The following is a 22,333-nucleotide window of genomic DNA, read 5'->3' as shown; positions in this document are numbered from 1 at the left end:
ATTCTAGGCATTGGGGCTGGCCTTCTGTGTCAGGAATACTTTGGCTGCAATTAACAGAGACGGACCAACAGTGGCTTAAACAAAGAGGGTTTTCTTTTTATTTACAAGAATTCTGGAGGTTGGCTACTGGCATTGGGCTTGGTCAAATGATGACAGGGACAGTGCTCTGAGATTCTCTTAGCCTTTTCCTCATGGTAGCAAGATGACTGTTGTGGCTCCAGGCATCACATCCTCCATCAAGGCAGGAAGAACGGAGGGGCAGGGAGGTGTTACCCACGTCTGCCTCTTTTATCAGAAAAGCATTAACTTTTCCAGAAGCCTCTGTAGACTCCCTCTTAAATTTCACTGGCCATACCTGGTCACATGTCCCCGCCAAGCTTCAAAGGAGGCTAGAACCATGGGAATTGGGATTTACAACCTCCACAGTGGGAGGCAGCTAGAGAGAAGGGGAGTGCACGCGGTGGCTGCCACGGCTCCACTGGACGATGTGGAGTGTCATCTCCATGGCTTGCCACCTCCATGGAGCACCTCTGGGGACCACTGAGTGCAATCTCAGCCATCCTCTCTGAGGGGCCTCCTCCATCCTGAATGCTCTGTCTTGCTTCTTTTCGTACGTCGGAACAACACATAGACTGAGGGGGGAGACTTCTTTGGGGGAAATGGTGGTCTTTATTTGGGGATTGTGCTTTAGGATTGCTCTCACCTGGCAGACATCTAAAATAGTATTACCACATTCTCACCAAGACATGTTCAAGAGCCTCTTAGGGCCTGATTTACACACACGCGCACACACACACGCACACACGCAGACAACATGTCTATTTACTCTGGCAGGCACCCCACCCCGGGAAAGGGCAATGTCTTTGGTCATCCTCAAACCACTTAATTAGGAGTTAAGACCAGGATGACCCCTTTCCTCCTGAACATCCCACTTTTGGTCCAAGAATAAAATAGCATCCCAGCAGTAGCTTTTTCTGGTAGTTTTAGTCGGGGGGTGGGGCAGTGAAAGGAAATGCTTTTCTAGAACTGCCCTATCACCTTAAATGATGGGTTTGCAAAGCCAGAGGCAGGGATTTTATTCTTCATGGGGTGGGCGCAGGGAGAAGAAACCGGCCTGGTTTATTCTCTAAATCTTTAAATCTAAAAGCAAAAGGTTGAAACATGTGGTCGCGTGTGGGGGGGAGGGATTTTTGAGGAAGAATGAGTGAATTCACTGGAGCTGGCTCAGGTGGTGGAAACCAAGCAGGGAGTGGGTGCAGGGGCTGGAAATGGGGACTCAAAGGAGCCTGTCTGTCAGGGTAGTGGTGGGGTCTTCAAACCACTGTTCGTATTTCCAGAAGCCCACCGGAAATCACTGTATATTTGTTCTCCACAGGTTTCAGGAAAAGGTAAAATATATATATATATATTTTTTTTGGCCAGAATTGCATCAGAATGGTGGGGTAAGAAAATGCAGATTGGCAACAATATACCTCTCCAGTGACAATGGCAATTACATAACCGACATAATTTGCTGGGCAAATGTCTTCCCAGGCCCGGGGGCCCTGGAATGGGGTGGATAATGGAGAGCCTTTGGGGCCACAGAGGCAGGGTGGGGAACCCCCAGGGCAGAGGTTCATGGCAGTTGGGGGGCAGAGGTGGCTTCAGGGATGATGTTTCCAGTATTTACTGTCCCTGGCTGCTTACAGTGTGGTCCTCAGACCAGCAGCCCAGGAGCTGGTTAGAAATGCAGAATCTCAGCCCCCACCCCGGATCTACTGAATCAGAAGCGGTCCTCTAACAAGATCCCCAGTGATTCGTAGGCACAATCAAGTTTGAGAAGCACTGTTCTGCACTTCTGGGAGCAGGAAGGCTGCGGTCCTGGTTAGATGTGGTTGCCAGGCCCAGACAGGGAGGCTGTGGAGAGGAGCAAGCAAAAGCATGGGTCTGCGGGAAGCGGGCAAACTCCAAGAAGCTGTCCTTGTTAGTACTCTTGCAACCTGGCAGGATGTGAGCCCCGAGGCCGCCTTGTGAGCTGCCCCGCCCTTCCTCCCCTAGTGAGCGGCACTTGAACCATATTCCCCTCCGCTGGCTTTCAGAGCAGGTGTTCTGAGATGCTCTGCTTAGCTGCCCCACACCTGGCTGCTGGGAAAACCACAGTCGGGGAAGTTTTCTGAGAGCAGGGAGCTGGGCTGTCCAGAGAAGCAGGGCCCCGTGGGGCCTGGGCAAAAGGGAGGGCTGGTCAGGCCAAAGAGGGGCCTGTCTCGCCTTCCCAATTCTGCCAGAAAAATCTCAGCAGAGCTCAGAAGCTCCTTCAGGGAGAGGTGCCTTGGGAACGTTTTCTTGGCAGCAGCTTCCTCTTGGAGCAGAAGCAGTGAGTGCTCAGAGGGAAGAGCCTGGGAGCTTAGGGGCCTCCCAGCTTCTTTGTGGGTGGGAAGGAGGGCCCAGGCCCTCTGGGGCATTTTCACAAGAGCAAGCGTGAACATCACAGATGTCCCCAGGCTGGGGGCCCAGGGCTGCCAGATGCAGAAGGGCTAGAGGAGGGCATGGGGGTCAGGGGTGGGCTGCTCGGGCTGGAGCTTCAACGACCCCGCTCTACAGTGCTCTCTCTTCACTGGTTAGCGTGGCGATTCTCCGCAGGTTTTCCCTGACTTTGATAAATTCAGGGGCATGGTCCTCTTCCTTTTCTGGTGGCTTTTCCAGCTAACGGAGAGAAGAAGCAGAGGTGTGAAGTAGGTTGGGGTGTGGAATTTCTATTCCCCAAACCACAGTATTTGCCCCTGGGATCCTCTCTGGGGAAACAGAACTGGGGATCAGCTTTGCCCCCAGCCTGGTAGCTGGGGTGACAGAGCATGAGACTAAGTTTTCCCTGTGAAGCCTGGTGCAAATGGCTAGCCTCAGCTGGGCCTCAGGTTCCTCATCTCTAAAATGGGAATGCCACCTGGCTCACGGGGCGGTAGTGAGAATGAAATCAGGATCAGCATGCGATAGATTGGGTTGTTAAGGGAACTGAGGTTCAGAGAGGGATGGCCACCGGCTCAAAGTCACACAGCAGAGTGAGGACTTGGGCTGGTGGTGGACTGCTGGTTGAGTCCTCATTTTGCATCATCTCCTCCCTCTTGCCAGCTGCGGCCACGCAGGCTCCTGCCCCGGGGCCGGGAGACAGTCCTGGAGGAGGCTGGGGCCAGGGCTGGGCGCTCCCACCCACCTGGTTCAGCCTCTGCTGCCGTCTCAGCAGCTCCTGCTCAAAAGGGCACTGCAGCCGCTTGGCCTCTAGCTCTTCCTTCTTCTTCTTGATGAGCTGGTTCCTCCTGCGGTGCTCCAGGACACGCTGCAGCTCCGGCTTGCTGTCCACGCCCAGGCCCCTGGGTGGGGGGAGCCATCAGGAGACCCCAACTTCCCCCCACCCCAGCCTCAGGGACGTACCCTGTAGTGACACCAACCTATGCCCTTGTGTTGTACAGCCCCCCTGGCAGCCCAGGGAAGGGGTCCCTTTCCTGACCCCTTATATGGAGGCTCCTAGGACTTAAGACACCAGCCCAAGTCACAGGTGCGAAGGGGCTGAGCGAGGAGGATTTGTACCCAGGCTGTCTGATGGCAGAGACCAGATTTTATGTCGTTTCTGGTTACGTGCCCAGGATATGTTTCTAGAGGTGGGATTGCTGGGTCAGTCTCTTTTAAAAGATTTTGGATACATATTTCCATCTGCCCCTTAGGAAAGGTTCTCCAATTTATACTCTGTATCAGTGTACAAGAGCATCTATTTCTCCCCGCCGTCACCATCCAGTCTTTTTATATTTGAGAATCTGGTAGGCAAGAAATAAGATCTGGTTTTCATGTGTGTGTTCTCTGATTCTTAGTTACGTGGAACAACAGCCTTTGAGATGTGCACCAGTCATTTGCATTTCTTTTGTGAACTGACTATACCTATCTTTATTCATTTTTTGTTCCATATGGATTTATAAGTGACATGTATATATTTTTTGTGGGTTTTATATTGCAAATGTTTCCCTGATTTGTCTTTAGGCTTTTGTTTTTTTCTATGGTGGTGGTGTCTTTTGACATTAAAAGGGATGACACTAAAAAACATTTGGAGAAAATGCACATGATATACTAACCAAGAAAAAAAGAACCCACGGAAGATAGAAAATGACACCTGCTGGAAGGTCTTGCACAGAGCTGAAAATAGGAGACCTCGCCCCCGCCAATACCAGAACATGCCAGTAGAGGGAGCTGCAGGGGCGCCGCCGCCTTCCTCCTGGTGCTAGCCAGCTGGGCGCTATTTCCCAGGCCTCCTCCCCATTTCCTCCGTTACTGAGTCCCAGACCTGCCACCTCAAGCCTGTCTCTTTCATTGCACCTTGGTCTCCCTGGTCCACTCAACCCCCCCCGCCCCCCCCGTGATTGTGACACCCCTGCTTGAGACCCTTTTCAGGTAAACACATCTCCTCTGGCCAACCTCAAAGTCAATGCTGCAAACACCCTGAGCTACTTGTGTTTCCTGTCTCTTTGCACATGCTCCTCCCTTTGCTGGGAACATAGTTGCTTCCACCAGCTGATGCCCACCCCTAGTCTGGCTGACTCCTGCCCAACCTTCAGGCTTCATGCTGAGGCATCCTCTCCTCCGTGAGGTCACCTTGGACCACTCACAGGTGCGTCCTCTGAGCTCCCAGGCCCATTTATACCCTTATTATAGCACGTGATTAGGCATCCATCCCCACTGTGAGGGCAGGAACTGGGTCCCATTCCTTCTTGTATCCCAGGTCTGGACACAGTGCCTGGCACATAGTAGGTGCTCAGTAAATGTATGTGGAGGGAAGGCATGAGTGGGTAGCTGGAAGGGAGAGCAGGGCTCTTGGGGACCACCAGGCACTAGACCTTCACATTTTCTGTGGGTGACTATGTGGGGGACCCTCAGCCCTCTCAGCCTCCGGGAGACCCAGCATGACCATAGGGGCCTCTACGAGGGGCACCTCTGCAAGGCCCAGCAGGCTTGAGGAGATGCTTGCCAGGCGGAGGCAACCAAGCTCCGTTCCCACCTTCTGTGGTTCATGAGTAGCTCTCGGTGCAGCTCCTGGTGGCTCCGGGAGGCCTTCACAGGGTTCAGCAGCTTCTTGGGCTTGATGAGCTCTGGGTTCCATTCTCTGTATTCAGGCCGGGCCATCAGTCCCCCGATGTCCGCCCGCTCCCTCTGGATCTCTGAGTACATTGAGGCTGTAGAGACAGGTGGGGGTGGAGGGGTCAGCAGGGTCTACAACCTCACCCACCCCCGTGGGGCGCAGATGAAGGCTTTCGATGTTAGATGGACTTTGGCCATCTGCCATTGTACAGTCCTGGGCCGACTACCTGACCTTCTGAGCCTTGGTCTCCTCATTTGTGAGATGGAAATAATTGAACCTGTGTACACAGTTGTTGTAAGGTTTGGAGGTGCTGTCTGTAAAGTGGGGTGTGGGGTTGAAATGATTACTGGGGTACAAAACATGGGTTGACACATGCATATATTTTTGGCCTGACTTTGGAGAAAACGATATCCTATAAAAAGAATTATGTTTGAGTTTCTGTTTTTCAGTGGGCTTTAATCAGAAAAAGAAAAGATACTTAAAAAGAGCAGTATGCATTTGTTAAATTTGGATGAACATAGTGATCAAAAGGAAACTTTACCATGTATTGTCCAGTTTCCTTCTCCATCATTCCAAATTCTCTGTGGAAGCATCCAGCTTTTCAGTTTCTCCAGATCAAAGAGGAGAGTATGAAATCCCAGAATGGCTATGTCTCTAATTACAAAGTAATGGTTGTCATCTTTAATGCAGGTATCTGGCTTCCTGATGGCCTCACTTCCACCACAGCAGCTTGAAATTTGTCAGTTTACTTGAAATTCAGGCAGAAGGGCTCCCTCCTCTACAAGTTGGCTCTGTATCCTTGCAATGCCCCAAAGCAAGCGCAAGCTTCTCTCTCTCTCTCTCTCTCTCTGTGTGTGTGTGTGTAAGAGAGATAGAGACAGAGAAAGGAAGACTTCTTAAGAAAAAGTCTCCAGGGGATGACACAGCCTGGCCATCAGCTTCTTTTAGTAATTCAAGTGAAAATTGAGGCATTGGTTCTGTTCCCTTCATGAATCCTGCTTTTCTGAGTTTGAGCCTCTACTATATGCCAACCACCGGCATAAACAGGAGTTCTCCAAGTAAACTAGCTAGGGATGGTGGTGTGCACAAAAACCTGCAAGTAGGTAATAGCTCGGTGGGGTTGGAAAATGCAGGAGGAGGGGGGTGGTAAGGTGTAAATTGCAAGGTGACATGTCAGGGAATATCGGCATCAAAGAAAGGGGAGATTATGTTTTGCAAATGGTGGCTCGCCAGACACATGTTTGGCATTTCTATTATTACCCATTGCAGGGTGCTGTTTGGAGGATTAAGTGAGATCACATTTGTAAAGGTGCTGTGTAAACTGGAAAAAGTGTTAATTATTACAAGATATTTTGGAAGTAGCCAGATGAAGTGTCAGAGCATAAAAGATATCTGCTAATTTTTTTTTCTTGAATTCACATTCTCAGAACTGTTTTTAAAATGAGAATTCTAATTAATTCTCTTTCTTCTCTTTCTTCATAAAGCTGTTTGTTTTCCGGTTCTATCCTTCCCAACTCTTTGGTTTTTAGAGATTGTGGTAGTATTTGATAGTTAAAAATGGGCACTTGACAAAATAAACAATTGACTATATCAGCTCCCTCATCTTTTAAACATGTGGACATTTTCCTTTTTTTTTTAAAGTAAACTCTACACCCAATGTGGGGCTTGAGCTCATGACCCCAAGATCAAGAGTTGCATGCTCTACCAACTGAGCCAGCCAGGTGCCCCCTAAAAATGTGCATATTTTCTTAGTCTGTGGGCTTACGTTGTCTGGGACCAATGCATTAGAATACCCTGATTCAGACTGGAGTTTGGGGAATTTTCCCCCCTTCTGCTGCCTGTTCCCATTACCAGTTCCCACCAAACCTTTATCTGAGCAATTTTCAGCTATCCTCTTTACTTCCTGAGTGATCAGCTCTCATCCTATTCAGCCCATTATCACACCATACTTAAGTAACTGCTGCAGCTCCTTGGTTATTGATCCTGCCTGTAGTCCTTTTGTGTCCCCTAACCTTCTAGAACGTCATAATTTTCATCAGTCACACCATCTTTGAAATAACTAACTGTATCGTATGTTACCAGAGCCATAAGGCCGGAAACAAATACGTTGTATAACTTTAGGAAAAGGGAGGGCAGAATTGATTTGCTTAAGATATCACTACATACCCAGAATTCCCAAGTGGATTAATAGAAAAATACTTGGAACTAATGAGATAATTCAATGGCGTGGCCAGATACAAAGTAAGTACACAAAACCAAGAGCTCCTGCATAACAGGAATGACCATTGAGGAAGTACACAATAAAATTTTTCATTCATTCTACAATATATTTTGAGTTCCTACAATTTGCTAGGTTTCGTGGTAGACACCGGACACATAGAGGTGAACTAAGCAAACAAGGTTCCTGCTCTCAAGAGCTGACATTCTATTAGGGAGGCAGACAGTAAACATGTACACATACCAATCAAAACAAATGATTGCAAATTGCCACGAGCCCACTGAAGGAACCAGGGGGCTGGGATAGAGACTAACAGGAGGGCCCACCTTCAGCCAGGTGCATTGGGAGGGTTGCTCTGAGGAGGTGACATTTCAGATCTGAGGATTGAGAAGAAGGAGGGGAGGCTGTTTGGGGCAGAGGGAAGGAATAGCCTGTGTGACTCATGTACATTGAACAAGCTTAGTCTGTTCAGGGAACAAAAAAGCACAGTGTGTCTGGAGTGGCGTGAGTGAGCGACAGGGAGAGTGTTTGGTGTGAGGGTGGACGGGTGGGTTCAAGTCGGGGAAAGAGCGCGTCTCATTCGATTTTTTAAAGAGGTCATTCTCTCTGATGTGTGGGGAAACACTAGGTTTTGGGAAATTTTTATAGGACTTTGGTTTCTTTGACTTCCACGGGGCACTCGCTGTCTCTCCCTCCTGTTAAATTTTCAGAGGAAAAGCCTCTGATTGGCCGGGCTGAGACTCTTCACCCCATAGGTCACCAGCCAGCCCACTGGGGCCAGGTCCCACCGTGGCTGCAGGACCTTTTCCACTGAGTCCTGCTTGGAAGAGGGGCCCTGTATGTATGCAGCCAGTCCTGCACCCATGTCCAACCAGTGACCAGCTCCGGCTCCAAGCCTGTTTGTTTATTTTATTTTTTAAATGAAATCAGCATGTAGCTGTGGGGTTGGTGTCTTCCTGAGCCTTGGGCGATGAGGTGGTTCAGGCAGGGATCCTGAAGGATGTGGCTGGTTCTTCCGGCCAAAACTGCAGGCTGGGAAAACCGCTGCCCTTGCCAGCTCTAGAAATGACAGGTGTGAGATCTGTGGACACGCGTGTGGGGGCCCTCCAGGGCTCCGAGAGCCACTAAGCCACCCTTCTTGTCTTTTAGTTTAATTAAGAGCCCCCCTCCCCCGTTTAGAAGGGCCTTGCACAGGTGCTGCAATGGCAGGGGCTGCTCAACAAAGCCCAGATGCTGGGCCAAGAAAATCCAGGCTGCCCTTGGCGGGAGGGCGCAGGTGGGCCTCCTGAGCAGAGCTGCGGTCCAATCCCAGGGCTGCTCTGGCCAGGTCTGGCAGGCAGCTGGGGCGTCCTGAGAGATCAGAGACCCTCAGATCTGATGATGGGGGCAGGGTGGGAGGTCGCCTCTGAAAAGACAGAGATGAAGGCCCAAGGGGAGAGGCGGCAGAGAAGAGGAACAGGCCAATGGAGGGGAAAGTTAAAAGGCTAGCGAAGACCCTTCACCGCTTGTCAAAGAAACGTGGAATGAAGCTTAGGTGTATAGACACCGGAGCCCTAGGGATCTGGATTTGAATTTTGGCTCTGCCCCTTCTTAGCCTTGGGCAAGTTTACCTCTCCTCTGCAGCAGGAGTCCACAAACTAAACCTTTGGATCAAATTCAACCGCTTTGGAACACAGCCTCGCCCACTCATTACTTCCTGTCTACATGGCTGCTTTCGCGAGAACAGCAGAGTTGAAAAGGTGCAACAGCTGCTCTTGTTCAGCGTCCTTCTTCATGACGTTGTTGCCAAATAAACGAGGGGATACTTGCTTGGTGCTTGGCAAGTGCCTAGCACAGAGCTGAAGACTCAATAGCGCTACTTAGCTGGGCAGCCAAATACAGCAAGGCAGGTTGTGCACTGCACAACTCTAGAGCCTCACTCCTGTAAATTAAACTATGAGTGGAGGCCCTGGAATTGCACAGTGTGGCCACCCTATTAGCTGTTATTAACAATTACAAATAAATTCCAGTCCTAGTCCTGGAGCTTTCTTATCCTCTTTAAAAACAGTACTGATCTCATCAGTGGCTCTTAACTCTAGCTACGTATTGGCATCACCAGAGGAAGTTTTAAAAATACCAATACCCAGGGATTCTGATGTCATTGGCCTGGGAGGGCAGCCTGGCCTTTGGGATTTTAAAAAGCTCCCCCAGTGATTCCAATAATCAGGTAGCTTTGTAAACCACGGAGTTATTTAAAAAAAATCTTTTTTGCTTTGGCCTGAGTGATTTCAGCTGCCTGATTGACCTGGTTATGGTGGGCAGGTGTGGTTAAGGTCATAGTTCTTAGCCACTGGTGACCTTGGATGGGTCTTAACCTCGAGGACCCGCCTCCTGTGTAAAATCATGATGCTGTGAAGATGGGATGAGCTGAGAGGGGCAGGCACAGCCAGTAGGTGACGGCTAAATTGAACATCTGGCATGACTGCTGGATGGGCAGATCTCGCCTACTCTGCAGACGGTGGGATGGCATCTTTGGGGGCAAGGTGGGGTGGGTAGTAAAAGGTCAGGGGAGAGATTGGCAGCTTCTCCCTTGGTTCTTCCCTGCTTCTGCTGATAACCCAAGAGGTCCCACAGCTCCTCCCCAGGGGCCCTGCAGACACCAGCCCCATGCCAGGCAAGGCTCAGCTGGGATCAGTAACCAGTAAGTGCTCCCAGGGTGAGCCCACCTGCCGCTGGGGCGTGTGTGACTGATGTTAGGGTGGTGGCTTTGAAACTGAGCAACCACCCTGGCCGCAGGAGAGCAATGAGGAGAGACTGAAGGGAAGTGGCAGTGGTGGAGACCCAGGTCCCAGTGGATCCTGCGCTGTCTAAGGCCTTCATGTCCCCTTCATCTGCCTCTCTGCCCTGGTGGCTCTGGTTCTGTCCTTGATGGCATCAGTCATAACACATGACACACGAGCCATTCAAGCTGCAAGGTTAAGGCAAATGTTTTGGAGGAGATGGACTGGGTTTGGAACATGGTGGGTTACTCCTTACTTGCTGTGCCACCTTGGGCTAACAGCTTCACCTCTCTGAGCCTCTGTTCAATGGGGATAATGGCCATACCTACTCATGGGGCTGTTTAGAGGGTGAAATGATAAAATGTGCATGTTGTGGTTAGTCCAGTGCCTGGCACAGTGATGCTCACAGAAGGCAAACTTCCCTCCTTTCCTGAGGGGACCTGTGGTGAGCATTCAGCGTTTGGTGAAGGCTCACTCACCTGCTTCTGGATCTCACAGTTGCCCTGGGAGGCTGTCAGTGGTACTGTTTTATTATGCCCGTTTTGTAGATGAGAAAGCCATGCCGGAGGCCTGGCAGCTGAAGAACTCCTAGCTCAAGGGAAATCCAGACTCACTGGGGGGCCCCAGCCCAGCCCTCGCTGCCTTGGGCTTGAGCCAGAATCCACAGGCCTGTCTGCCCAGGGGCCGGCCTTTGTTTAGTTCGGGGCTAGCTGGTGACCTTCCCTCCCCAGGTGCTGGTCAGAGTCTTCCCTGTTCTCCCTCCCTGCACCCTTGTTCCTTATTACCATTCAAGCTGCGGGTTCAGAACACACCTGGGACCTTCTTGCCTCAACACTTCAAGAGGCGGGAAGGGTAGAGGAGAGAGGCTTTTTAAATAACCACTGGCAAAGGAGGGAGAGAGAGACCGTTCAATGCAAATGACAAGCATGGCCACGGCCACCGGATTTCCCAGCCCCTTCTTGTTTTTTTTCCTCCCAGTAGGAAACGTGCCCTTTTGTGTTTCGCTGACCGGAGACCGAAGAACAATGTTCTTGGTGGCCCCTGCCTGGAATCAGAGCTCCTTGTTCATTTGGAGGCTGCCCCCCCACCCACCCCGTGGGAAAATGGTTCAAAAGTCCTAACCATTTTGCCTTGGGTCCACCATGACCTCCCAGCTTGTGAGGAGAAAGTCTGGGTGGGCATTCAGGGGTTTGAATCAATTCCATAGCGGAGTCCGGAGCTGGACACGGAAGGCCCTTAGCCAGGCTGGTGCAGAGTGGAGGGCAAGTGTCAGCAGGCCAGGTTTTCCTGCCGGCCCACCAGTGGCATGATGCCAGCCACTCGGGAATATGCCTCCAGGGGATCGATTCTGGCAGGTACTTACCACCAACGGAGTTAAGCGCCACTCAGGATCCCAGCCCCTGGGGACGGAGCTCTTGGGGCTGCTCACAGCTGGGGGAACCAGGCAGGTTTGGCAGCAGTTCCCAAAAGTGACACACCGAACCCCTGATTTCCAGCTCAGTCCCAGGCTTGCCTCTCCTGCAAGGGGCTAGAGCCACATTCACCAGGTGGTTACCACGTTAACACACATGTGGGCCGCCTAGTGTGCAAAGCCCCTCGCAGCCAGAGCTGGGGGAGTTGGCCCCACAGACTGGGGAGGTGGCTACTGTTGGCCACCCCTTTCCACAGATGAAGGAAGTGAGGCTCTGAGGGGTCATCTAACTTCCCCAGATCACACAGCCAGTGAAGGAAGGAGCTCAAATCGAAGCAGGGAGCTCTGTCTCATGCCAAGACCTGGGTTCTCTGACTTCGGCCCTGCGGCACCCTGGCCTGTTGTCTGTCTAGTAATGATGATTAAACCCACTACTCTGTGTGATAAAGGACTTGGGTGGGGGACAGAGCCCGGGTACCCCAGCTCCAACAGCTCAGCTCCCCTACCCCGGGGCTCCATGGCCCTCCATCCCTTGCACCTCCTCCCACACTGCCCCTAGCTCCACAGCAAGGGAAACAGAAGAGAAATGGTCTTACTTCTCAGCTGCGTCTCTGGGCAGGGAACTCAGGAGCCGCGGCTGGGTCCCTCACTCTGCTGGGAAGTCCCAGGCGAGCAAGGAGGGCCGCCTCTGAAGGGCGGTTCTTACACCCCTGGGGATGGCGGGCGGCTGCAGTGTGCCAGTGAGTGAGGCAGCTCTGCATTCCTGTTTATTCTGGTATCAATAAAAAGGAACTGTTACTATAGTAACGAATATTTCACTTGGTGTGCGGCCACTTCCAAAATGCGGAACACCGCGTCCAAGCCACACGCTCGAGAGGCACAAGTAAATACCTATTTGGTCAGCTTGTGGATGACTGAGAACCTTGCCAACCTTTGTCTGAGCTAGGCGGCTCGCATAGAGGCATTTCCCTTATTTCCAATGGGAGGGTCAGTGAGAGTGCATTCCAGAGCCTCCCTGGTGGGGGGGGAGCTGAGCATCCGCCCCCCTCTCCTCCCCGCAGTGCCCAAGGCTTCGGGAGGAAACTGGGCTCTGAGGTGGGAAGGGAGGGCAAACAGACATGGGTTCAGTTGTTGGTCATCCCCTGCGTCAGGATCTCCATACATCTTATTTACTCCACACTCTGAACTTCATCTGAACTTCAGAGAGGAGCAACAGGAGTTTGCACAGTTGAGAGTGTGAGGAAGGTAGAAGCTGGTGGGATCTGGGCCAGAGTAGGCCCTGGCGTCCGCCCAGCAGGGCTCAGGCACCAGCCCCTTTGGCGAAGGGTCTTGGTTGGCTGCAAGACATGAAGCCCAGGATGTATATCAACCACGAATGGGGGCATTAAAAAGACAACGTGTGCCCTCTTTGGCCTATGTCATTAATTTGACTGACATTTGTGGAGCACCTACTGTGTTCCTGGCCCTGTTCCCAATGCTGGAGTGACAGTGTGAATGACAGCCGTGGGCTCAGGGAGCCTGTATTCATGGGTAGGGGGAGTCAGACTAAAAAGGAGACAAACCAGACACTTTGACCTGTGATGAACGTCGGGCTGAAAGTAAGGCTGGCTGAGGTGGAGGGGAGGGGCTGAGCTCGGGAAGGGTGCACACTGAGGTGCTGACCTTTTAGGGAGGCCCGGGTGGTGAGAAGGAGTCAGCAGTGTGATGTCCGTTCCCACACGAGAGCATTCCAGGGAGTGGGCAGAGCCGGTGGGAAGGCCCCGGGGTGGGAGTGAGTTTGATATGGCGGAAGGAGGCCAGTAGGGCCGGAGTGCTGGCATGAGGGGGGGCTGGGGCTTGGGGCTGGACCAGGGAAGCAGCGGGCAGGTAGCTCACGGCCTGGGAGGCTTGACCAAGCTGGCCATTCTGGAACCGCTTAAATAAACCTAGAGGGTCATGAAATCTTGGGTATAAAACAATTTTCTAGAAACAACACGTGTTCCTTTTTGTTCCTTCTTCCTCAATTCTGCTTCTCTTGAAGGACTTTGAATGGTATCCTCCCCAGGCTTCCTGTCCTACTGTGGCTTAATTTACTAAATTCTGGCGGTGAAAGGCTGCCATTAAATTCTTGTCAAGCCACTCTTTGTTGCCACATGTTGTCTCGCTCTGCAAAGGGCTCTTCTGGGCATTTCCCAAGGCCCACAGCGGCTGATCTGAACCAACCTGGGTGCCCTCCAACAGCGGGGGGAATAGGAGGGGTCCTGGGGAACTGACAGCTTCTGTTCCCCACCTGGAGAAGACAGAGCCCCCTACTCCAGCTTACTCCAGGGGAGCAGACTCTGAGAGTCCCCATGCCAGCAATGACCTTCATCTCTACTTTGTATTCTTTTTATTGGAAGACTCTGATGGCAGCCCCAAAGCAATGGAGAGCCAAGGAGGGTTGGGCAGGCATCCCCCAAGGTTGGGCACCATTTTCCCCAGGCAGCTGGGACTCACTATGTCTCTTCCATTAAAGCTCTTATCACAGTCCAACCTGTGTACAAACCCGTCAGCCTCACCCACCAGACTGCCGGGCTGGGACTTTACCTTATCCTTCTTAGTATTCCTGTCCCAGTACCAAGGTGCTCAATAACTATTGTTGACTTATGCACACCGAAGACATTGACACTCCTATTTATTTATTTTTTTTTCAAGATACAAACGTTAGTACGTACAGTACCTAGAGGACCAGTCTGGAGGCATCTGTACTGAACTGCTAAAGTGGACTTGGGTGGGGGACAGAGCCTGGGTCCCCCAACTCCAACAGCTCAGCTCCCCTGCCCCGGGGCTCCACGGCCCTCCGTGCCTTGCACCTCCTCCCACACTGCCCCTAGCTCCACAGCAAGGGAAACAGAAGAGAAATGGTCTTACTTCTCAGCTGCGTCTCCGGGCACCAGCCCCTTTGGTGAAGGGTCTTGGTTGGCTGCAAGGCCATGAAGATCAATGTTCTAGATCAATGTATCTCAAATGTCATGACTAGCCATCATTTGTGAGATGAGTGTTAAAATGGAATTAAAATGGGCCATGCTCCTGGATTGCTGTATTAGAATTTACAAGGGAGGGGCCCACAAATTTGGATTTTTAATACATCCCCCTGGGGATTTGTTTATCTCCGGGAGTTTGAGAACCACTATTCTATGGCATAAAATTACAGGCCCTTCTCCTTAGTCACAATAGTTCTGTCATGTTTGTGGTTTAAACAGAAAACCAAGCATACATTGCTTTTGCTCTCCAGGAAAAATAAAGATTAAAAATATGAGAAAGAGCAACCTTTTCCGACCACCTATCGTTATGATTCACTTCTGGTTCAGTCATGTCCATTTTGCATACTGGAGAATAGAGGCCTTCCAGGCAAATGAACCTTTTAGGAGTTTACTCCAGGTTACCGCCAAATTCAGTTCCAGTTGCTGCCTCCTGCCTTGGTGGGTGGAGATTTCCCTGGAGGCCTTCCCATTCTCTCTAAAGGAAGGACTCGGAATACCAGGGGCCTGGAGATCAGAACTCTTGCTCAGTCCCATGAGAGCTGAAGGGGAATCCCAGAGGTTGAGCACACCCCTCCCACACTCCCTTCTTGTCCCTTTGAAGTTTGTTTTCTTGGGAACTTAGAGGCGCCAAAAGGAAGAGGGGGTAGTGAAGAGTAGTGAAGACCAGGAGAGGCAGTCAGGAGTGGGAGCTGGCGAATTTTCCTGCTTCCATTGTGGGCTGGGGCTGCAGCTTGCAGTAAAAAACAAAACAAAACAAAAACAAAAACAAAACAAACCTCAAAAAACATCTTTCCTTTCATTTTTGCTCCCCTTTATCCAAGCTCACAGGCTCCTGGAGCAGCTTATCTGGGTGCACAAACATCAGACAAGAAGTTCCCATGGCAACTCAAAACTTCCTCCTCAGCACTGTATTCAGTCTAAATCTCCAGGGTCCCTTTTCAAGGCCTCAATGAGGTTTCTGAGAAGCCACCCACAAAACAGCCTTAGGATCCAAACCCCTCCCCAGCCCCAGCACGCTCAGTTGAAAGGACACAGAGTGGGGGAGAAACTGTATTGGCAGAAAAACTTGTCATGGGATCCGTGGAGAGATTATAAAAGGAATGAGAGTTGCCTTTACAACAGATTTGAACCAGGAAGAATTTATCCGGTGGAGGGATTTCAAGTGTGCAAACGGGAAAGTATCCGGGAGTGGGGAAGAATTAAGTTTTGTTTCAGAAAGCTGGCTCTCCACCCAGCTGCGGGGAGGCCTGGCAAATCTGGTCTCTTAGCTGCAGAGGGGCCCTGGGGTACCCCCTAGCCCCAGCACATTTTAACTCATAGCCAGGCCAAAGATGGACAGCTAGGGATGGGGGGAGAGAGAGAGAGAGTGTGTGTGTGTAGAGAGAGAGTGAGAGAGAGGGGGAACCTGGGCAGACCATAGCTTGTCAAGCCAAGCAAACTTCTGTGATTGCTGACAGTGGGGTTCCCAGATGTGGCAAATAAAAATGCAGCACGCTCCATTTAAATCTAAGTTTCAGATAAGCAACGAATATGTTTTTAGTATAAGCATAGTCATACAATAGTTGGATCATATGTACACTAAACTATTATTTGTTGTGTATCCGAGGTTCAAATTTAACTGGGTGTCCTGCATTTTATCTGGCAACCCTAACTGGCAGGCAGGGATGAAGGCTATGGCTGCCCCCCGCCACCCCCCTCCCCCCATCGCTGACATCCACGGACACCTGGAGTGCAGTTCCTCTGTCCACACTGCAGAGAGATGCCTCCCTCCCTGCCGGGAACCCAGCCTGAGCTCCAGGTAGGATGTAGGTAATGAACCTCAGGGGGACCTTTACTATGCAGTGCTTCCCAGGGACGGCCGAGCATGAGTTATTCCCAAATGTGACCTTCTAGCTCCGTGGATAAGAGCATGGACTGTGGTATCAGTGCAGATGCCACTCCTCGGCCCACTGCTGGACAGCTAGGTGACCTTCAACTCCTCATTTCTTCATCTCTGATATGGGGCAGACATTCTTTTGAGGAATAAAGGAGATACCCCATGGGATGTCTTCACATTGCCTGTTGCAGAGTCTGGGCTCCAAAGTGGTTGCTGTTATTTTGATAACCCATTTAAAAGCAATAAAAATTTTCATCCACGTGAAAAAAGTGGGATTAAAGACCAGAGTTGATAGGACCTCAGCAATGTGAAGCAATGTAAAACAAACACAACCATACACACAAGCTATGCATAGCAAAGACTTTGAGGAGATACCCCCAAATGTTACCAGTAGCTGCTTACGGTTAGTGGGATTGTGGGTAAGGATTCCCCTTCTTTATTCTCAATTTCCCAAAACACTCATGGTGAACATGTAATACTTTAATATTAAAAAAAATATTTAAAAATAATTTGTGGTGAAAATTTTCTAGAAGTGTTCTATTACTTGGTGCCTGACTTGAGACTACTGTAAATGAAAATGGATGGCTACCATCTTGGTTTTGACTCCATAACCTCAACCTTGGGAGCTTCTAAAGGAGGGGCGCTCTTGCCTCTTCATAAATGGCCCAGTTGGATCCTCACCCTGACCCTTACTTCTTGCTTTTCCATGTGTGAGACAACCAAGTAGTGTTTCTAGAGGCACGTGGCCCTGGGTTTGAATCTCAACTCCACCCCTGATGTGCTGTGCGGCTTTAGACAAATCATGTTATCTTCTGAGCCTGAATTTCCTCATGATTAAAATAGGGGTTAGACACAGGCACCCCAATGTTCATAGCAGCAATGTCCGCAATAGCCAAATTGTGGAAGGAGCCAAGATGCCCTTCAACAGATGAATGGGTAAAGAAGATGTGGTCCATATATACACTGGAATATTAGCCATCAGAAAGGATGAATACCCAACATTTGCACTGACATGGATGGAACTGGAGGAGATTATGCTAAGTGAAATAAGTCAAGCAGAGAAAGTCAATTATCATATGGTTTCACTTATCTGTGGAACATAAGGAATACCATGGAGGACATTAGGAGAAGGAAGGGAAAAATGGGGGGGGGAATCGGAGAGAGAGATGAACCATGAGAGACTATGGACTCTGAGAAACAAACAGAGGGTTTTAGAGGGGAGGGGTGAGGGGGGATGGGTTAGCCTGGTGATGGGTATTAAAGAGGGCACATTCTGCGTGGAGCACTGGGTGTTATACACAAACAATGAATCATGGAACACCACATCAGAAACTAATGAAGTACTTTAACATAACAATAAAACAATTAAAAAAACTAACGAAGTACTGTATGGTGACTAACATAACATAAAAAAAGGGGGGTTAGTACTTCTTACCTCCCTGAAAGGAGGGACATATCTGTTATATTTATGAATATATCTATGTGCCTCGTATGGGGGTAGTGCATACTGGTGGCCAATATATATTGGTGGAAGGAATAACTGAGTTACATTGATGAGTTGACAGATGTACAGCATTTGGCAAAGCGAGTGGCAATAACACGTGATTAGCATTATTGGCCATTCTTATTACTAGTCTCAGGAGGTGTGCAGAAGTTGGCCTGGATGGGCCTAAGTTGTCACTAAGTGTTTTCTACCCCGTAGTGGGATAGAAGCGTTCTCTTAGCAGGACCATGGGCAAGTAGCTAAGCTCTTTAAAGCCGTCTCCTCATCTGTTAAATGGGGATGACAATTAGCAGTGACCTTGTAGGATTCTTAAGACTGAATGAGCCAGCAGTGCCTAGCACAAAGTCAAAGGTCTTGCCCCCTCCCTGGCTTGTAGCTGCTAGTGGTACAGATACCGGGCAGGCAAATAGGGCCCCTGGGACGACTCTGCTATGTCTGCTATTCTGAATAGGTTGCTAGTGAAAAATGTTGCCTTTTGAATGAGGCTCATCGCTGCAGCTCCAGGCTAGGGGGAGCAGAGCGTCTTCAGATTTGATAGCCCCTCCTCATCTTTGTGAGAAGATAGGAACTGGGTGGGAACACTTAGGAGGACCGTTCTGCGGGAAAATCGCTGGAGCTGGGCTTTGAAATCGGATTCATGGAATTGTAGAGCTCCTCCCTTTCTGCCTGCCCCAGCTCAGCCGGATTTAAGATCCTCCCCCAGGAAGGCGCCGGGAGTCCTGAAGTCTTGGCCAGTTCTTGCTTTTGGACTCAAGAAAACCGTTGTTTCAATGTTCCCAAGCAGTAGCTCCGCGTGGGGATCTCCGCAGGGCGGAGCCAGTCTAAGTAAGAGAAGCAGTCGGTCCCAGAACGGACGTGGCGGCGGGGGGGGGGGGGGCGTAGTGGGGGAGGGTCAGGGGGGTTGGTGGGTCGGGGCCGGAGCAGATGTGCTGCCAATGGCTCCCCTCGCGCCTTTGGCTCCAGGGGGCCGCCCGCAGGACCACTCGGTGGGGCGGGCTCCTTGCCTGCGGCAGATCGGCAGATCGTAGCTGCCCCATGAGCCCAAGTCCCTGACACTTTCTAATCACGTACCCCCAACTGGCACGGACCTCGCTCGAGAAGGATTTTCACCTTCCCCAAACCTCTCTTTCCAAGCACAAGGTCCAGAGGAAACCGCCCCAAACGCTTACTGCGGACCTTCCTTTTCTTCTTTCTACATCTTCGGTTTTCCCAATTATTTTTGCACTGACTATATACCATGTTTGTTTCATTTTCCTAAATAAGACATCTCTTATTGTCCTAAGTAGAAAAGTAATATGTGCTTACTGCAAATAAGTAAACAAAAAGGCAAATAGAGAAAAAAAGAAACACCTTGTCATCTAACTCTCATCCTTGAAAATAACCACCGTGTGTTTCCTTCTGAATCTTTTTCTCTTCACACGCATAATATGTAGAAAAATGGTTTCTCCCCTTCCTCTAATTTGCTCTCTTGCACTTCCGCCGCTAATGTAATACCTCGCTGGACATCACCAGCGGCTATGCGTCTGTTCTTCTCCGTGCCCCACTGCGAGCAACCCGGGTCTTACCCATTTGCCACTCTCCCACGCTCACTAACGCCTTCGCGCGCATGGCAGACCAGCCAGGAGATGGAACCTTGCCGCACTTTTCAATAGTTACGAAACGGAGTGACTGTGTATGTGTGTGTGTGTGTGTGTGTGTGTGTGTGTGTGTGTGTGTGTGTGTGTGGCGGGGGGGGCGCGCTCGCACGCTGGAATAAAGCGATATATCTAATGGTAGGTCCCCAAAAGGAAGAATGTAGGAGGGAAAGAAGGAATGAAAGGAGAACATGGAAAAGTAATTTAAAAGAATGAAAGAAGGGAGGAAAGCAGAGCAACGAATGGGGGACCAAGGTGCCCGGCAGCGGCGGGCTGGCCAGCCTAAGCGCGGGTGCCCGCCCTGCCCTCTCGCGCTTTCCACGACGTAGGGGCGGGGAGGCCTTGCCCTCACTTACCGGACCTGAGCAGCACGGCCCGGTAGAGACCCGTGGCCTCGGCGGGGTCCCGTGGCCGCTCGCCCAGCCTCTGCGCCATGCGCCCGTGCGCCCGACTGTGGAGCCGGCACTGCGGACCGGGAGTGCACCGGAGGATAGTACTCGGGAGCCCGCGTGCCTCCGCAGCGGTGACGCGCAAACCGAGGCCCAAACCCTGCTGCAGCTCGAGTTACCACAGAGGCGGGAGCACCCGGCGAGGAGGCGCCGCGGGGGAGGGATAGAGGGCAGGGTCAAGGGCAGGTAGCCTGCTCGCGCAGCGGGGTCCGGTGTGAAGACTCCTGACCCCGGGGTGCCAGGGCCAGGGGAGAACCCGATGTCCTGATTTCTGGCCTTGGTCTCCCACCTCCTCTTCTCCATTTCATTTCCCTGGCCTCTGGCCTCGTTGAATGCTACAAGCAGGTGTGGGATTCTGAAGTGGTATCCCTGGGATCACGTCCCAGCGCCACCAGTTAATAACTGTGTGACCCCACGATTTAATTACCTAACCTCTCAGAGCCACAGTTTTCTCATCTGTAAAATGGGGATAACCACAGTACTTATTATTTCCACAGGGTTATGAGGGTAATATGTATGTATATGTAGTATATGTATTCTATATACTGACTATATATATATATATATATATATATATATATATATATATATATAGTCGACTATATTATATATAGTCAGTGTATGTATTATATATAATCTTAGAACAGTGGCTAGGGCAGAACAAACACTATATACTGGTTTTTAAAAAAGTGTCTTGGGGTGAAGTGGCACTGAGAAGCAGGGAGCTTTACTGTAGGAGGCTAGATGTGGTGGGACTCCACTAGACTGATTTCTCCCAGTTTGTACAATCCCTTTAATAGCCAGAGATGGGAGGACCAACCAAAAGAGTCTAAAGGTGGAGGAGCAAAGTCAACCAGGCAGATTTGGAAGGTATAAGAAACTGACGATTTTGATTATCTACTCTGTCTGGTGCTGTGCTAAGTTTCTTCTAATATAAAAACTAACGTTCATTGTGTACTCTGTGTCCTATTTCATTTTAACTTCACAACCCTATGAATTAGTGTCTTTTAGCCTTCCAATTTTGCAGATGAAGAAACTGAGGCTCAGAGAAGGTCAGCAATTTATCTGGGATCACACAGTATGGATCTGGGACACACTCTAGTAGTCCATCCTCAGACTTGGGTCACTCTGCTCTGCTGTCCCTCTGTTATCTCATGTACGCTGCAGGAAAGTGCTGAAGGGTAGGTATTATCTCCAGTTGAGAGATGAAGTCATTGAGACTCAGGGAGGTCAGGTGGCTTACCCATGCTTACATAGCTGGTTGGAAGATCCAAGACTTAATCCAGTTCTCCACTCACAAAACTAGTGCTCCTGAAATCTATAGACCCCCTGGAGCTGTCCAGGGTACTGGATGGCCTCTGTTCAAGGCTGTGCCTATGTGTGTCAGGGAATCTTGAGCTGGCTGTTGGAGCTTTGGCAAAACAGTACTGTCTCCCTGCGCCTCTGTGTCCTCTCCAGCCTTGGTGCCCCCTAGGCCAGCTGTCAGCCAAGTCCTCTCTAGTTGGTCCTTTGCCACTTTCCAGGCCCAGCTTCTGCTGTGGCTCAGAGATCTCTGTACTTCTCTGCTCTTCAGTCACCACCCCCGGTCCCAAGGACCCAAGTGACACACTTTGATCTTTGGGGACATCCCTGATTGGTCAGACTGATTATGTGTCTCATCAACAACCAACCATCATGAGTGCCAGGCACAATCATAGACATTTGGCATTGACTATTTCATATCCATTCTTTAGAGGATGGAATTATATATAATTTATTATTAATCTCATTTAATCCACACTTTGATCAAGCATGATTATGCCCCTTTTAGAGAGAAGGAAAATAGGGTTCAAGTGACTTGCCCACAGTCACATAACTAGTTAGTAATGGAGCTGAAATTGGAACCCAGATGGTGCCAAAGCTTTTGCTGCAGGGGGGAAACAAAGCTAGCTGTTGAACAAGGTGGGGTGTTCAGGAAAATTGTGACTAAGTAATGTGCTTTTACAGAACATTTGAAAAGGATTAACTCTGGCTGCACTCCTGAGGAATTCTAGGTGGGTCTGACTTACCTGAGCCATTTAGTTTCTGCTTCTTATTTTCATTATGGAATATGGCCTGAGGAGAGTATTCTTTCTGTGAACAGAAGGAAAGTAGGTGGAGGTGAGGACCCTCTGTTCCTTGGCAGGGGAGGACTGAAGAGATAGTCATAATGTCCCTGAGTTCCCACAGGAGGGACTGATCAGGGTCAAAGTCCTCTCCAGGGAAAAAAATTACTATCACCCTTAGAGTGTGTGTGTATATGTATAAGTGCACACATGCATGTTGTGGCTATTTATGAGACATGCTCTTTTAAAAAAATCGATTTTTAAGAACAGTTTTAGATTTAGAGAAAAATTGAGAAGA

The 22,333-nt window shown here is 50.2% G+C and overlaps 1 protein-coding gene across 2 annotated transcripts; it reads right to left on the bottom strand.

Moving 5' to 3' along the window:
- Positions 1–2,574: 2,574 nt before the first annotated feature.
- On the bottom strand, positions 2,575–22,057 carry FAM107A (family with sequence similarity 107 member A). Of its 2 annotated transcripts, none has more exons than XM_088021972.1 (4): positions 22,000–22,057; positions 5,018–5,192; positions 3,188–3,344; positions 2,575–2,682 (listed from the first exon to the last, which is right to left on the bottom strand). In XM_088021972.1, exons 2-4 carry the CDS (start codon positions 5,185–5,187, stop codon positions 2,575–2,577), a joined length of 435 nt encoding a protein of 144 aa, XP_087878098.1. In that variant the 5' UTR covers positions 5,188–5,192; positions 22,000–22,057. The 2 variants fall into 2 exon arrangements, with proteins under 2 accessions (XP_087878098.1, XP_027966262.1); XM_028110461.2 differs by lacking the exon at positions 22,000–22,057 and adding an exon at positions 19,859–19,937.
- Between the last annotated feature and the right edge of the window lie 276 nt (positions 22,058–22,333).

This window comes from Eumetopias jubatus, unplaced genomic scaffold (genome assembly GCF_037043125.1).
Source record: "Eumetopias jubatus isolate StellerSeaLion01/CBP00866 unplaced genomic scaffold, mEumJub1_p1.0 scaffold_1, whole genome shotgun sequence".
In the NCBI taxonomy this organism is placed as follows: domain Eukaryota; kingdom Metazoa; phylum Chordata; class Mammalia; order Carnivora; family Otariidae; genus Eumetopias; species Eumetopias jubatus.
This window is presented reverse-complemented; position numbering and strand designations above follow the sequence as displayed.

Excerpts from the sequence above, each read along its gene's own strand:
- FAM107A (XM_028110461.2), bottom strand. The coding sequence starts at position 19,937 with ATGGCGCAGAGGCTGGGCGAGCGGCCACGGGACCCCGCCGAGGCCACG. Across the intron at positions 5,193-19,858 it reads GGCCGTGCTGCTCAGGTCCG|CCTCAATGTACTCAGAGATC; the intron begins GTAAGTGAGGGC and ends CTGTCTCTACAG. Across the intron at positions 2,683-3,187 it reads GGCAGCAGAGGCTGAACCAG|CTGGAAAAGCCACCAGAAAA; the intron begins GTGGGTGGGAGC and ends TCTCTCCGTTAG.